Source organism: Lichenostomus cassidix, chromosome 1 (genome assembly GCF_008360975.1).
Source record: "Lichenostomus cassidix isolate B80296 chromosome 1, HeHo_3.0, whole genome shotgun sequence".
NCBI classification, from domain to species: domain Eukaryota; kingdom Metazoa; phylum Chordata; class Aves; order Passeriformes; family Meliphagidae; genus Lichenostomus; species Lichenostomus cassidix.
Genome location: NC_139479.1, coordinates 15,292,087 through 15,308,762, shown reverse-complemented (window position 1 = coordinate 15,308,762; position 16,676 = coordinate 15,292,087). Strand labels below are relative to the sequence as shown.

Genomic DNA, 16,676 nt, shown 5'->3' with positions numbered 1-16,676 from the left:
TTTTCCATACAGGTCTTGATCTGCTGGCAAAAGACAGAAAAACAATGGGGATGGAAAGGGCAGGAAACATTACTAATTTCTTGCCTTCTTGCTTCTGTTCCTTTCATACTTCCAGTGAGAGCTCTGTGACACCAGCTACTTGTCCCTTACTCACTTAACACCAGCTGTGAAAATTCTCACTGAAAACAAATTATTCTGGTTGAGAAATTAATTAAAATATTATTCCTCTCCTTCAAAACCTCTCTTCCTGAAAAATTCTTATGGGATGAGGATAGAAAAGCTCAAACAGTTTGAAAGAAAAGCTACTACAGAAACTTGACAAGCAGTCCCCAGAGTAGCAAACGGATTACAGTGAGGGATATCCCTCTTCATGCGGTTTCCCTTCTTTCTAAGGTAGATAGTTGTTCATTATAAAGCACAGCAGCCATTAGTTAAAGAGACACTATCACCTGATCAACAAACATCCCTAAAGGCAAGAGGATGACAAAGCATTCAGAAGAGGCAGCTGCAAGACAGAATATTGTGAATAAGAAAGAAGAAAAACTATATATATATTTTAGACCTCCAATCATCACAGAAGCAAAGACTACTTTACTTTACTTAGCAGTTAGCACAACATAAAGTGCTGCAGCAACCAATATATTAGTATAATTAAACAGGAGCATGTATCTATCAATAATACAAACAGCGAATCTAGTTCAAGATTCTTTACAAGCACACAAAAATTAGAAATCATCAGAAGTCCTCCGAACAGTATTAAATAAAACATGTTTCCTGAGATACTGTGAACAGGCAAAAATTGTTTCCCAGCAATTTCTATTAGCTTTAAGCTACATAAAGGAAATTCAACAACATTTCATCCTCGTCAGCGACTCACAAATCAAATCTTCAGTCTTATCTGCATACAGCCAGCTGGTTTTTAAAATTCTGCTGTAATTGAGGAAAAAAATAATTAAGCAATATTGTTAGTCATCTTACCATTGTTCCCTGGTGGTTGTAATGCATCTCCTGTCAACCTACACCATCCGACTGGGAAAATATCTCGAGAATCACACCTGCACCAATAGTCAAATGCTCCTCTCCAGCCATCAAATGTAACAAAAACTTCATCTCCTTTAACATCTCCAATAGTTGCTGGGCAAATGAGGTATGGGTTCTTTCTATCTATAGCTTCAAGTTTCATTCCAACTTTAAAGCCGTTTGGCACAGGTTTTGGTGGTTCCTACAAAAATAAGTGTGGTAGAATATTTGTATTTCTATGACCTCTTAAAAGAGAAAAAAACAGAAGAAAACAAAGTAACAGCACTTTATTTTTCTTCAACATTCTTAGTGCTTATAGTCACTACTCCCAGAAAGTTACAGAGCACAGTCTCTGTAACCTATTCATATTTCAAATTTGCCTTTGCTCTTCTGCACTACAAAAATCCACATTCTATTGCCCCAAACACAGCTGGGATAATTAGCAAAATTCTCCATGACAGAAAGACCCTGATAAAAGTATTTACATAACCAATAGGTTGCAACCAATACATTATGTCTGGGCAGCAAGACAGCCAAGACACTAAAATGAAATTATTACATGCTAATAAAGAAGAGGTTTGCAGAGCATGGATATTTCTGGGGACTGATAACTGTCTGGTAAAAGCTTTACCTCTCAATTAATCCATGAAAAATTCATTAGCATTGGACATTATTTATGGACCTCTGTTAACTCAGTTGGCCTTAGACCAATTCCAAGTGGACAAAAGAAAACAAAAATCAAGCCAATGTGACTGGTATAAAAGTATACCTCCACAGCAGGAGTTGTGATCTGTCAGAACACAAATTACCAGTTCAGCCTCAAGAACCTTATTATCCAAGCCCATCTCAGATGTGCTGCAGGCTACCACAGAGAAGCATGGCTCATCATGCCTCAGAAAATTTATATAATCTTACCTAAAAAAAATTGTAATTATATGAAGTTAACTCCAAGTGATGTTATTGCAGGCCTGAACCCAACTGTTTGATTTGCTGACATACTTGTCAGTACCACTCCCAGTATCCAAAAAGAAGACATTCAATATGACAGCAGGGTTTTATCACCTCAACAAAAAAATTGAGCCAACAAGTAATTTTAATATTACTGTTATTTTTATATAATTTTCCATGTTTCACAGTAACTTACTCAAGAGTCATGTTTAAAAAATGGAGTGGCTTTTTCTGTTATTTTCAACTTTCTCACTAAATTTTAAATGATGAGTGTGCCCAATGAAAATGTTTCACAAAACCCTTCCAAACACTACTGTATTCCAACAGCTCTCATTCCACATTAATTTTTTTTTACTCCTGTCCACAATCACATGAGTACAGTGCTTTTAAGAAATGTGATACACATTGTATCTAAAATCCATGAGACAAAAAAATGGGCAAACATGTTTTTTCTAAATATCACACCATACTCTGAAGTCTCAGTTTAGGAAAAGAAACAGCCATCTCCATGGACTAGACACAGATTGCTGTCTAGTTCCATAGCTTGTCAATCCAGTTCAAAGTCATTTTAAATAATAGTTTTGCCTTCCCTGTCTGTGCTGCAAACAACAGGGCAGTATCTGGCATCCTCATTAAAAAATGTAACCATGGACCATTTTATAGGAAGTTGTTTACTAGAAATGCCTTTCTTCTTACCTTCTTAAAGAATGCTGCAGGTGCCATTTCAGCTCCATTGAGAGTTCTTAAGAGAAACATTGGCCAAGAGGATGCATTCATCTGGAACCCTGAGGACAAACAAACAAAAAACAAAACAAACAGCCCTATTTTCAGTTTGTAAAATACAACAGGAGGAAAAGGATATAAAGTCTGTTTCACTAAAGCCTCATTCTCTCTATTTCAGACTTGGCCAAAATAGAAGTAGCTAAGAAAAAATGAACAGGGTTGCTGTAGGTGCAGAAAGCTGTGCAATTCATTTCCATTCTGAGGGACTTGCCTGCAAAATCACTCATCATCACATCAGGATCAATTTCTAGGATTAATGACATGCAGGTTCTAGTACAGGAGACCATTAGGTTGTCCCACACAGTCCCTGGTGCAGTGGAACTTCCCTGGCACAAACACCTAGCTTTCTTTTCAGGTTCTAGCTCATTTATTGAGAAGACACTTTTTTATTTTTGAGAATCTTGTTATTCTTTCACCTAAACCACAGACAAAAACCAGAACAAGTGGTTTTTCTCCCTCCCTTATTAAAATAAATATATAAATAGCCATAAAAACAAAGAATACCTAAGAGTGAACAAAAAAAATTAATAAATCATGTATCATATTGGAAAACATAAGCCAAAAGGTCTTTCTATTTTATTACTCTTCATTAACAAGTGAATAAAAAACATAAACAACAATCAAATTTGTTTAGGTGAACTACCTTATTCAAACAGGACAAAGGTTTGGCTGAAAACCTTCTTATTCCAGATAATCTTCCCCCACAATCAACCACTTTCCAGTTAAAAGATAAAACAAAACAAACAAAAAATCCTTTTGCTTTCTTTGCTTTCCAAATGAATGTTTTAAAGTAATGAGTAAGATAACAGACATAGTGGACATTTTTTTCTGCTTCTTTAGCAGTTGAATGTCTGGAACAGTTCTGCAGAGAAACAGACATAATACAGCAAATCGGAATTTTTTCCACAAAGCAAACAGTACCATAATCTGCCAAGAGCTCATGAGTTCCCTCATAACTGACCTTCAACAATTCTTTTAAAAATCTGTAACTAGAAAGGTGGAACATATCTGCCATTCTTGATCAGTTAAATAATTTACTCATCTAAAATTTGATTATATGCTATAATGGTCCTTTAGCTCATAGCTTTAAGCTCTCTTCAGTTGAATGAAGAGTTTTCAGGTTAGAACTACCTATGCAACACCTAAATGAATGCAAATCTCCTATTTGATAAATGGTGTCATAATCTGGGGACCACTGAGCTGATTGTCAGGCTTGGTTTCATTTCAGAGTCTTTACAAAACCTGAACACATGTGGTTAGTGAAACACAATATTCCCAACTAGGTAGCCCAGACAAGATATACAAGACAGACAGAAGAATGACAACTAAACAACAGTTTCAATTAACTTCATTTGGCTTTTAAGTTGTCCTGGTAAAACCAGAGAAAATGCTATCTGCAATGTAATTTGCTCAGAACATTAAGTTCTCAACAACAAAAAGCTCACCTATGGAAAACAGAGGCTGGAACAAGAACACTTTGCTGCAATAATCGCTTTCTCAAAACCTTTATGTAACATGCATAATTAAACCCATGTAAAAATCAGGTAGGAGGGACTATTTTAGCAAGCTATTATGATAGAAGTGAAACATTAGTATCCAGAAGGTTCCCTACTACTAAGGAAAAAAAAATCAGTTGGTAAAATGTCTAACAGGAGGTAATTATACACCCAATTAGCTCCCAGCTTTGCCCAGGAACAGGATGCTGTACAACTGCCAAAAAGGCTTTTTCAAAAATTTATCTAGGTATGCCAGAATGTTTGATTGCTGGAATTCAGCCTATCTCTAGAAAAATCTAGGGCAGGAGGGCCAAAATAGTGGCACTCACATTCTTTTCTGAATAACCAGCAATTGTTCAGAGGGCAGGTAAACTTCCATGCCTGGGTGCAGGGAAACAGCGGCTTGTTAGGTGCTGCACTGCAAGCAGCCTGACCAAATAACCGTAAGAAACAGTACCTGAGGAGAAGGCATCAACCTTTCTACTGATGATCATGGCAAGTTTCTCCTCTTAACGAATCAACTGCCCCCATCACACATAACTGGAGTTGTTTTATTCATCACTCTGGTTTAGAAACACATTTTTAAAACTGCTGTGCTCCCGAAGCCATATTTTTAATGCTGTATAAATGTGCAGCTGAAGGAACTGGTATACTTTTCCATTTCTAATACTGGTATCACTTCATTCATTCTACAATGTTATATCAAATTCAGAGAGGTTAAACTGAGAAACTTCTTGGGGGAAAAAAAAAAATCAACTTTTCCCCCAATGTCAGGAATTTCCAGTGTTTTCATTCAAAACCTCTATATATCCAAAGGAGAGAAAGGAAAAAAGGCCCTTCTGCGCTCAAACTGTATCTATCCTAAGCAATATTTTTCTAGACTGGCACCCTGGTTGCATTGCTTTTCTTGTATTTTTGAAAGAGCACAAAAATCTATATTAATATTAATGGCCTACTAAAAAAAAAAAACCATCAACAAACAAAACTGCTCATTCTTATGAGAATTGAAAAAAATAAGAAAAAGCCACAATTCACCCAGCCAGAATTAGTTTACTGACCTCTTTTTCAATTAAATAATGTTTTGGTGAAATGCTAATACCAAAATTTGCCAAAACGAAAAGGTAAATTCGACTTCCTGAAAGCAACACTCCACACACATTTGTCCAGAAGCTTTGTTACTCACCAAGCGGAGGTTGGAGCATGCCTCCTTTCTTTTCACAGGTCCCAATGGGCTGTATGTCCGAGGAATCCACAAGCCTCCAAAAATCATTCTTGTTGTCACTTCCATCCAGCCGCAACCTTAGCCTGGCACCAGTGATCCCAATTACTGTAGCTATACAAACTGAGGTAACATTGCGAGGATCGCGGGCTTCCAATTTCATACCAACTTTGAAATCGTTCGTAGGAGGAATTCTGGACTACAATAAAAGGTACAAGACTTTTTCTTATTGTTGTTAATATTGCTAAATTTACCTGCCAGTTCAGTGTACCATCCAAGCATATCATACAAATAAGAAGAAGCTTTTGAACTTTGAGTGTCTAGCAGTAAGTCAGAAAAAGATAACTTGCCAACTGCATAAGCATGATTGCTTTCTAAAAGGATAAGGATGCTAAGAAGAGTAACAAGGGAATTATTATGAAGATATGGACATAAAGATGGGCAGCAGTGAAGTGAATGGAATACAAGGACATTGGGAAACATGACATGCAACTCAAAAAAACCCAAAAACCAGAACAGAAACCAACAGACACATCCAAAAAAAAAAAATCCCAACCACAAGGTTTATTAGCTTTCAATTCAAAAGAAATAGTTATTCTCATTGTAATAATATTTTGGGAATCTAAACAAAATTTGGACCCTACTACCCTAGGCCCTACAAAAGCCCAAAGTAAGAGCTTCTGCATCAAAAAACCCCTAACATTACAATGAAAGAAGATGAGGAAAAGAGTTAGTGTTAACATTCTACAGAAAGAAAACAGTCCTAAAGTCATATAAAACTTCTATGCTAAGATAAAAACTGTAGCTGGTGCTTATTTGCAGAGAATTTAATATAATCACATACAATGAAATGCCAATTTAATTAGCACAGGGAAAAGAAATGTGACAAATGCAATTTGGTCTTTGAGCAGAACTTTTTGTCACATGCTAAGGATGGTATTTTTTATGAAAGGGTATTTTTTTACTTATGTATCAACACACTATTGGCAGTGATTGACTGGACTGCAGTCTGATTACTTGCCTTCTGTGGTAGTGCAGGCAGTGACTTCACCTAATGATGTTCAAAACTTTGTATTAACACTAACTGGGATGGAATGCCTCTCACTATTCTTTTTAGTTGCCTCCTCAATTCCAGCCTAAATTTTATTAATGGATTTTTTTGCCAATAATATCATCTAAATTATTTTTGCAACTTGGCAAATAAAACCAAAATCTACAACTGACCCTTTCTCAGTACCCTTTCAACAATGTAAATAAGTCAAGCACTGAAATTTCTCCTAGGAGGTGATGATTATTCTCCTATCAGCCTGGAAACTCTTTTCTGCAACTCTTCAGTATGAAGTTGTTTTTGAACACAGACTCCCAGAACTGTAAGCATCCTTCCCCATGACATTTAAACCCAACAGCTACCCCATACAGACTAACACAGTCTGACTTCTATTATGGAAGGCAGGTTAGAATACCCAAAACCATGGGCATTCACACTTGTAGGACTTCTATGTCCCCTTGTGCCCCCCGACCAGGTCTGGTGGAGATCCATAGCAGGCAGACAAGGAGCACCTACCTGTCTGGGGACACAGGAAAAGACTGAAGAAATTCACTACTCCAACAAGTGTTAGTGATATTTTTTCTCCACCACTTTTAGATATCTAAAATACATCTTGCTCTAATTGCTGTATTGTGCAGGTGCACTATTTACAACTGACCCTAGTTCAACAGCAGGAGCCCTGGAGGAGCCTGAGCCCAAAAACCAAAGAGGCGAGCAAAATTCAACGAGCATCTGCCAATGCTGCACTCAGACAGCAGGCTGGCTGAAAGGGGAGCCCTGAGCATATTAAAGGGCAATTCAATTTCAGGATATTGCTCATCAAGCTGTTATTTTCTACAACCAGGAAAAGCACAGAAAATGAGAAATTTGGGAGTTTATTTATTTGTTTGAGGAAAAGGTAAGCTTGTTTAAATACTAACAACTCAAGGCATTCTACTACAAAGGTAAGTCCTCCATGCTAGTTTGTCCTTAAATAAAATAACAAAACCTCATTCAATATCAGCCTTACTTTAAGTTCTGCTCAAAGCATGAGGGACTGAGTTTTTACATTTAAAAATTTCATCTGCTTGGAAAAAAAGTTTTAGGGCAAGAAGAAGGAATATGAAGTGCATTGGAATTTTACATAGTACTTAAAAACAACTTAAAGCAACAGATAAAATGCCTTCTAAATTAAGAAAAATACTTTAATCACTTTCCATTAGCTGTCTAGATCTTAATTTATGGTAGAGGCTTTAATTTCTTGTTCCCCAGGTAATTTTTAATTACTACAGAATTTAAACTTTTAAAACTCCCACAGGTCACAAATTCTGTATATAATTTTCAAATTAAGTTTCTCTCCGCTCTTTATTTTCTGGCTGGCCACAGCAGTGTATTTCTTAGCATTACACAGACTAATAATGACATATACAATTCATATGTAATCCAATAAAAGTCAAATTAGTCCTACATAAAGCACAAGCACTTTAGGTTCTAAAATCTGCAAACATTATGTAGTGAAAGGATCTAGCTCTGCTCTAATCACCATTGCATATCACTTTCTACTTAAAGGTCGACTCTCAGAAAAACTGCAAGTCTGCATATTATATGTCTGCATATAAGAAACAATGTAAATTGTTTGAAATTTGTTACACACATAAATTAAAGCTCTTTTTTCCAATTCACTCACTGCTTAAGCAATCCAGGTCACTTGGATTTATCTCAGTCAATGCATGTCACCTAAGCATCTCTATTCAAGGCATTATTTGGTTGCTCAGTTCAGACTTCTTGAGCATTACTAGGGAAGATGAAGACGTGAGAAGGGCACATAGAAAGGCTTTTGAGCATTCCTTGGGAGCATACACTCTGGTCACGGTGGTTTATGGTCTGTGAGTAGGGCATTAACCTCAGCAAGATCCAAGGATATGCTACAGCCTGGCATTAACCTCAGAAAGATCCAGGGACATGCCACCACCCTCTGGCTCTACCAGACACAGCTTAAGGTGTCTGCCTGTGAAAAACACATACTATGAAATTAATTTCTGGAGTTCAACTCAGAGCTATGGACACTGCTGGTTTTATCCATCCTTCAGTGAAAGCACTATGCCAGGGGCTCTTTGCCCTTTATGCTCATCTGCAAAGAGCAAGCTGAGATTCAAAATCTAGCATGAGGAAATGCTACCACCTCTGTTTCTCTCTCTTTATTCTCCATTCCTGCAACTGCTTCAGATTCACTGAGTGATGGTTCCTCTCCTCCTCAGACTATTCAATTCATGCTGCTTTTTATTTGAGCCCCCACTGGAGGCCAGTATCATTTACAGTACTATCAGACAACCAACACACCCTATAAAACAATTTCTGAACACGACCAAGCCACTAAACTGGACATGTGCTGCTTATCACACCTATTGCAGTTCTATGAACCTGAACAATCCAATTCCTTAGCAACTATCTTCCTAACACATTGAGGGCATACAGGCCAAAATGAATCCTATTTAACTTTACACAGAGAAGATACACCTTAGCTTGGGAAAGCTGAAACCAGCCCTGGCTCCCTCTACAGAGAGAAAGATGCCTAAAGAGATCGACTCAATCTCCAGAGGGCTGACTAACTGGAGGTTATTAGCTCACACAAGATGGTAGATTTAAACTGCATCTGCAAATACATACCAAACCATCAGGGAGGGGGAAGGGGATCAAACATGTAGGGTACAGCATGAGACAGAAAATACTACATTAAACACCCTTCATTATAAATCCAGTATTTCCTTTGTATTCCCATATATTCCCCCTGATTTTTTTTTTTTTTATTTTAGTATCTGCTACTCCTAAGTAGAAAGCACTCCGTTTGGAAAGAGGCAAAATTAAACATATTAGGGATCCAGGGAAAAAAGTGACCAAACTCTACTACACACACACATCTTATGGCTAGACAGAATTGAAAGAAATCTTTCAAAAATGGGGCAGAGGAAAGACTCCTCTGACGATCAGCCAGATTTTTAATTCTCACTAAAACCACGGTACCTCTAAGATTATTGAAAAAAGTAGAAAACATTTTTGAACTCTGACAAGACTATCTGTTTTCATTAACTAGTCTTTTTTTTTTTTTTCTAAAGGAAAACAGAGTTCAAAGATACAATTTTAATGAAACCCTCAAAATTTGGCTTGAGGCTGAAACCAAGAATAAAAAAACTTCCGTAGCTAGCAACTGCCAAAACTGTAAGCTACTGATAACTACAGATCAAAAGAAGTCAAATGGGAAGTCTGCAAGCAGTCATACATACACACACACTTGAAAATAGTATCTAGCGTACCTGTCTGAAACAATGCAGAGGGGCAGCTACTGAGTCAGTCTCTTTCAGATAATCATCCCAATTAAACTGTTCTGGAAGACACAAGATAAAAAAACCATATACACAGTTTTTTAGAAGGGAACTTAAAAGGGGATTTGAGGAAAGAAAAGGACAGAAAACCCAACTATCTTGTAAATACACTTTTTTTCAAGAACAGAATTACTCTCAAATGGAGACTTCCCCTTCGAAATACATACTTCGAAATACATTGAATAAGCTTCAAGAGTACTGTTAATTTACAGGGGTGAACACACAATAGGCAAACTTAATAGAAACTTTCCCCCCTTTTTTTTGTGGTCCACATACAAAATTATCCAAGTCAGAGTATCTATATTCAATTCTCTGCATAAGGATATCCCAACCATCCTCACACAAATCACATTAACCTTGCTATATCTTAGTACCCCTAATAGCAGGGTTGATACTATAATCTCATATGAGTACTGAGATGATATAAATTGAAAAACATAGTCACATGGATTCTGTTGAAATGTATGTTATGAACCCTCAGTCCACTAGGAAGCACAACGATTAGCATAGCCTTCCAACTGCATCTTTGTCTCTTCTTTATCTGACGTCACATAAAGGTTTCTTTTTGTAGAACATCATGTAATATGGCATATATAGGTAAATATTACGGCAATGTTAAGAAACAAAATAATAGTATTTTTTCCAGTGTTAATAGAGGCATTCTTTATGTGTATGGGCAAGTGCATTCTGCATTTGATTTATTTAGCGTTACCAGCTTTGCATGAATGGAAAAATATGAAGTACCAACATCAAAGATATAAGCAAGCATTAATTATTTTAACATCAAGTGTAAGAGAAAAGCTACAATGGCACAGCTAATATTTTTGTTACTGAATTATCTAGGTAAGCTCTTTTGCTTATTTTTCTTGTTTGGGCAGCTGGCATCTTTCTGATGTTCCTGAAGAATAAATCACTGATGAACCCAAAATGATGCAGTGATGCCACCCAGCGGCTCAGCAACAGCCACTCACACAGCCTACAGCAAAATCCTTGGGGACGATGGAGAGCCCGTTCTGGGTGTGTCAGTAATTCTTCCAAAAATGCCACTGGGCACAGACACTTAAACACATCTCTGCAGTTTTCAGGAGAGAGGAGAAGCAAAGAACAATCAGAAAATGGCAGCATTTTCCAGCACTCACACGCTGCTTCTCTGAAGGATGTATGGCAGCTAGAACCCAGAGTCTGCCTGCAGGAGCACAGCATTCAGCTGAAAATACCAAGTGCCTCACGCAAAAGGGACCCATCCCCTTGGCCTGCTGAGATCCTGGGTTTTGGCATAACAGACTCAAAAATGTACAAGTCATTTGTCCTTGGCACTACAGAAGCCATGTGCTTGTTAGCTATGTGAGAAGTCAGCAACAAGTCAGTAAAATCCCAAAAGTTATTAATTTGTTGGTCTGGAGTATATGTAAGCTGGTAACAAAGACACTTCTACACAACATCTTGGAATTCTGCCTATTTTGGAATGAAAATTTTATTCACACATTGATATGGTAATACTGACTTTCTATCACTCACAAAAGGCAGGGTAGATTAACTTAGGTATATATTAGATATTTGTATTTTAGGAAGGCAGAACTGACTCTTCAGAGCTTTCTCCAGAAAGCGGCCTCCAGATTTGTTGCTCTTTTCATTAACAGGCCAAGCAGGGTGCAAAAATTAAGTATTATGAACTGTTATCAAGGTTCTATGTTATAAAAATTCTTCTTGGAGCCTAATAATAAAAAATAAATAATAAATATAAAAATAAAACTGCCACTTCAGGTTGTCTTCTGACTTACCAAAATAAAAACCTAGTTTTTAATCAGTTTACCTTAGTAAAGTACTTAATTCAACAAAATTACATCTTGTCAAAAGAAAACATTAGCTGTGTCCTAGCTGTCTCAGATCTAAGATGATGTGAAAGCTGTAGTCATGCATCAGAGCCTCATTGTGTTAAGGACTGTACAAATACAGATACTACAGTGATATCTCATTTATCAGGAAAAACCCTCATTCACCTCCTCCAAAAAAATTGTTACCAATATTTCCCAAATTATCTCAATTATAATAACAGGATGGTAAATTTGGTGGGATGACCAAAACAGAGAGGAAAAGAAAGTTTTGTTTTTTTCAAGGCAACATTTACTAGAAAGACATATACGTAACACAAGCAGCCAGCTGCAGATAAATCCAAGAGGAAAACAACATTGCCTAGCTGTGTGCTTTAAATCCTGGCTATCAAAAGCTCTTGCATCAAGCAGAAATGTCCTGGAGTTAAAATCAGAAGCTCTCCACCTGTGAAAATACACTGTATTAAATTAGAGCCAAGCTCTCTGAGATGGTGCTAATTATCATTTAATTACTGTAGTCATAGAAATAGGAGACACAAGTATGTTTGCAACATGTAAGATTCACCTCTAGAAAGATAATCACATTGAAAAAATATCTACACGAAGGCTTCTCTGTATTCTCAGTGTGAACAAGTAAAGAAGTTGTATTATACATATTTCTAATTCTAAAGACCCTGAAAACATGAAGCTTCTGACAACCAGAAATCCTTAAGAAAATTAGCTCACACTAAATAATTTAATGTGCACTTCCCTTCACACTCCAATCTGCAGGCTGAATTAAACAGCTTAAGAAAAAAACGTTATGCAACAAGCACAACTTTATAACCCACCAACAAACTGAAAACTAGAGAGAAAATGAAAATTTTATGCTGAAGAACAAACCAGCATATACTGGAAATTGAGGGGGGGTTGGAACAAAACAAAACCCACACCAGAGGGTAACCAAGGCCTTTTGTAAAAGAAAAAAATATTTGTTTATAACCAGCACAGGAGTGAAACTCTAAAAGAATGATAGAAAACAAGCACCAATGACAAAAAGCCTTACTAATTTAAAAATGGAGGGACTGAGTTTACGCCACAGTTGCTTGTATTACTGGATGCTTGATGCTCTTTGCAATGCAGTATCAATACTCTATCACTTCTTGTCAAACCTGCCAATCCCAAAGTAACTCAAGCTAAAAGGGACCCCAGAAGGTCTCTAGTTCAGCCTCCTGCTCCTTGAGGGTTCCATCAGTCTCAATGTGAATATTTCTTCCTTCCATCAAGGAGGAATTTCTTATGCTCCAGCCAGTATTTGTTGCCTCTCCTTCCACTGTGGCTCTGAGAGGAGCCTGGCTCTGTCCCTTTTCCATTCACCTGTCAGGTAACTGAAGACAGCGAGACCATCTCCCATAAGCTTTCTCTTCTTTTGGCTGAAAAAGAAACATTTCTTCCGGTTTCAGTACCAGCTTTTTTGCCTATGTTTGCATTCCAGCTCCTTCATTCTTTTGGTGGACTTCCAGCCAGCTTGCTCCAGTAGAGCAGCGCCTTCCTCGTACTGTGCAGCTCAAAACAGAACACAGTTCTCCGGACAGAGTCTCCCAAATGCCCCAAAGCAGTGAATCCCTCCTCCGGGCTGCTGCCCGCAGTTCTGCCCACACGATCCCTGCGCAGTTGATGTCTTTAGCCACAAGAGCACGCTGCTGGTACACACTCGGCTGCTGCCTGCCGGCTTTCCAGGGCCTTTCCTGCTGAATTCCTTTCCTAGCAGCCAGCTTCCCGCCTGGGCTGCTGCAGGGCTCTGCAGGGGCCGGGAGGGTCTCTCCATTCACCACTGCGTGTCACCAAGGTCCTGTCGTCCCATCTCCCCAGCACGGGCAAGACCATCTCAAGGGCAGTCCTGCCTTCCAGCCTACTGGCTACTCCTCCACATTAGATGTTGCCCACACACTGGCTTGGCAGTGTGTTCTGTCCAATGGTCCCCATCTGACAGTAAGGCATAAAACAGCATCAGCCCTACTACTGACCTCTAAGAAATGCCACTAGCTACCAGCTACCAGGTGGATCTTGCACTGCCTGACAGTCCAGCTGATTTTTCATCCAACTGTTCTAACCACATCTCACCAGTCTGACAGAAAGGACACTGCAGAAACTGTAGAGAAAGCCTTGCTAAAGTAGACATGAACAACATCCACTGCTCTCCCTTGTTTACAGAATAACTTACCACAAAAGGCAATCAGTCATGCACAGTTCGCCCTTGGCAAATCCATCACTGTTCCTGACCTCACCTTTGTCCTTTATTTACTTGGAAATGATTTCCAGAACGATTTTCTCCATAGTCTTCCTGAAGACTTAGATCAGGCAGGCCAACCCATAATTCCCCAGGTGCTCCCATCTGGTCCTTCTTGAGAGTGCACACTGTTTAACCTTCGCCAGTCATCATGAAACTTCCTCAATCACTACAAGCTCTACAAAAAGAGCAAGAAGCCTCATAGTGATATCAGTCCCCTGCCTCAGCACCCTTGCTGGTGTCACATCTGTTGCCAAGAATAAATAAACGCCCAGTTTGTTGAAGTACTCCCCATCTTCTTTCACCATAGCTAATTCTCCAGTTTAGTGTAAGTCAAAAGTTTTACAAAATTTTAATTGAAGATTTAAACTATGAGTTAAGTATCACTTGTAGACTGGTAGAATTTAGGGTCCTGGCTTATTTAGGTTAATATAGTACAGTATCACAATAGTCTAAACACTGTTTGGGCAGATGGAGCATGTCAAGTCCTCTCAGACCACCCTTAGGTTCCCTTGGCACGCCTCTGAGACTTTGGACATGGAGACGAATCTTTTCTAGTCTTGATCTCACAATCTCTCATCTTCCAAGATGATATTTCCTTATAATTGTTGTTTACATACTCTGGCATATATAATCGTTTAAGTGTAAGGTATTTCATACTCTGCTTTATACCTCATACCTCTTTCTATAAGTTGTGAGTCTTCAATGAGAATTTTTCTCCTCCACATGTCTTTCTCTATTCACTTTAGTCTATTTTTTTAACCCATTCTTCTCACACCTCTCTATCTCCTCTTTCACCTTTCCTATCACACATTCCCCTAGAAACTCTGAAGACTTCCTAGTTGCCAGCCCAAAGCATTGTACAGTATCTTTCTTCATCTAGCACCAAGAGGCTCTTTCTGCTCCTTTGCCATCAACAAGCAACAACACAGGATAAAAATCATCATCTCATCTGTGGAAAATCAGAGATCTTGCAAGAAGCTCCTCTCTGACAGAGCTGAGCCTAGATTTCATGAGGAGGTTCAATGTCCAGAAACTAGTTTAACAGTACAGACCAAGTGGAAGAACACAGATGACAGAATAAGGATTGCCTGCTCAGCACTGCTTCTCCACAAAGCTTTTCCAACACCTTTCTCTCAACTGCAGGAGGAGGCAGGGACATTTTCCAGTGACTCATGAAATATGGTTATCTTATCCACATATGAAAAGCACTTTGCTGGTGGGGGGTGTCTTATAGCACTCCGTCTTGTCATGTCAGACAATATTATTTAAAGCAGACATGCTGAGTCCAGTTTGACTGGAGCTCCTTTTACACTGTAGAAGCAGGAAAAAGACATAAATTTATTTTCTTTTCTGTCTCAAAGTAACAGAGACAAATAACAAAGATGACAGGTTGCCTGCAGAGGCTGTGGACTCTCCTCCTCTGAAGATATTCGTAAGTTGTCTGGACACAACCCTGAGTAATGTAGTCTAGGAGATCCTGCTTGAGCAGGAGGTTGGACTAAAATGACCTCCAGTGGTTGCTTCCAACCTTACCCATTCTGTGATTGCCAGAACCCCAATAAATGAAAAAAATAGGTCTGGAAAATGTAACAGCAGCAGGCTGTACTATGGCTAGTATTGTATCTTTTGTGCAAAGTCACTACCTCAACTACCAGCTAACATGTCAGTATCCAGGCATGTTTGATCAGTGACCATGGTATTTGTCTCCATTGGTACCTAAGAAGAACTACACCATCTACCAGGAGTCAGAGGGCATAGAAAAGTGAGTAGAGTGAGAGTTTAAATAATTCAGTGTCATATTTTCAAGAACTCCTGAAGAGATTTTGCTCTTTAGTCAATACTACTCATGACATTTCTTATTGTCCCAAATTCAAGCAAACAACATGAACATATGAAGGGTATCTAAGGATGTTGCTGTTGTCTCACTGCAGCCCACAAAAGCTCTCCTGACAGTAATCTCATTTATACAGTGCCTTATGGCACCTGCTGAGGATAGCAGAGGTGAAGTTAGCTAAGAATCTGGATCATTTCTGGTAAGTGAGCAGTTTCCTCAGTTTACTAAAAAAAGCCAGAAATGCTGTTTTCAAATAAATTATTTAAAGTAAAATTAGAATCCCAGACAATTTAATCCAGTTAGCAATCCCAAAAACTCTAGACTATTAAACTGTAAATCCTTCTTCTGGCACCAGGAAACACATTACAGATGTAGAAGATAACTGCAGCAGAAAAGGCGTGAAATGGAGAAACACATGATGAGAAGAACAGACAAATCAGTAATGGTCTAAAAATAATGTTTACACAGCATCTTTGATTACATATACCAAGAGTTGGTATCTTGGCTAGTAAAACTAGCAGGCTCAAGTCAAGCAGTTTCAACCATCACTTTCTATACCAAAACATACTTTCCTAACAGACAAAAGAAAAGGTATGTTTTTAACTACCCACCAGTAATAACCCAAGCGATTGCAACAAGAAAAAGAAAGCTCAGAATATAGTATAATTCAAACATACACTTTTTCTTTTAGAGTACCTTAACTAATAACCTGACAGCTGCAATACCTACCACTTTTTAAAGACGGGTTGTTTGCCTGCTGATTCTTTCCATCTTTCTCTTTTTTAATATTCTTTGAATCTAAAAGACAAGATGCCATTACATAATAAATGTAATATTCACATCATAACGATGTCCAGCATAGCAC

The 16,676-nt window shown here is 38.3% G+C and overlaps 1 protein-coding gene across 7 annotated transcripts in view; it reads right to left on the bottom strand.

Annotated features, from left to right (window-relative positions):
- The window catches only part of SCML2 (Scm polycomb group protein like 2), a 71,096-nt gene that overhangs the window by 34,971 nt on the left and 19,449 nt on the right, over positions 1-16,676 (bottom strand). For 4 of the 7 annotated variants that reach the window (XM_085051230.1, XM_085051255.1, XM_085051237.1 and 1 more), the window contains exons 3-7: positions 16,541-16,609; positions 9,805-9,875; positions 5,431-5,665; positions 2,665-2,753; positions 979-1,222 (exon numbers count right to left, since the gene is read on the bottom strand). In XM_085051230.1, coding sequence (XP_084907356.1) covers positions 979-1,222; positions 2,665-2,753; positions 5,431-5,665; positions 9,805-9,875; positions 16,541-16,609 — 708 coding nt within the window. The remainder of the gene's footprint in view (positions 1-978; positions 1,223-2,664; positions 2,754-5,430; positions 5,666-9,804; positions 9,876-16,540; positions 16,610-16,676) is intronic. The other 3 variants (XM_085051264.1, XM_085051272.1, XM_085051279.1) reach the window with 1 other exon arrangement.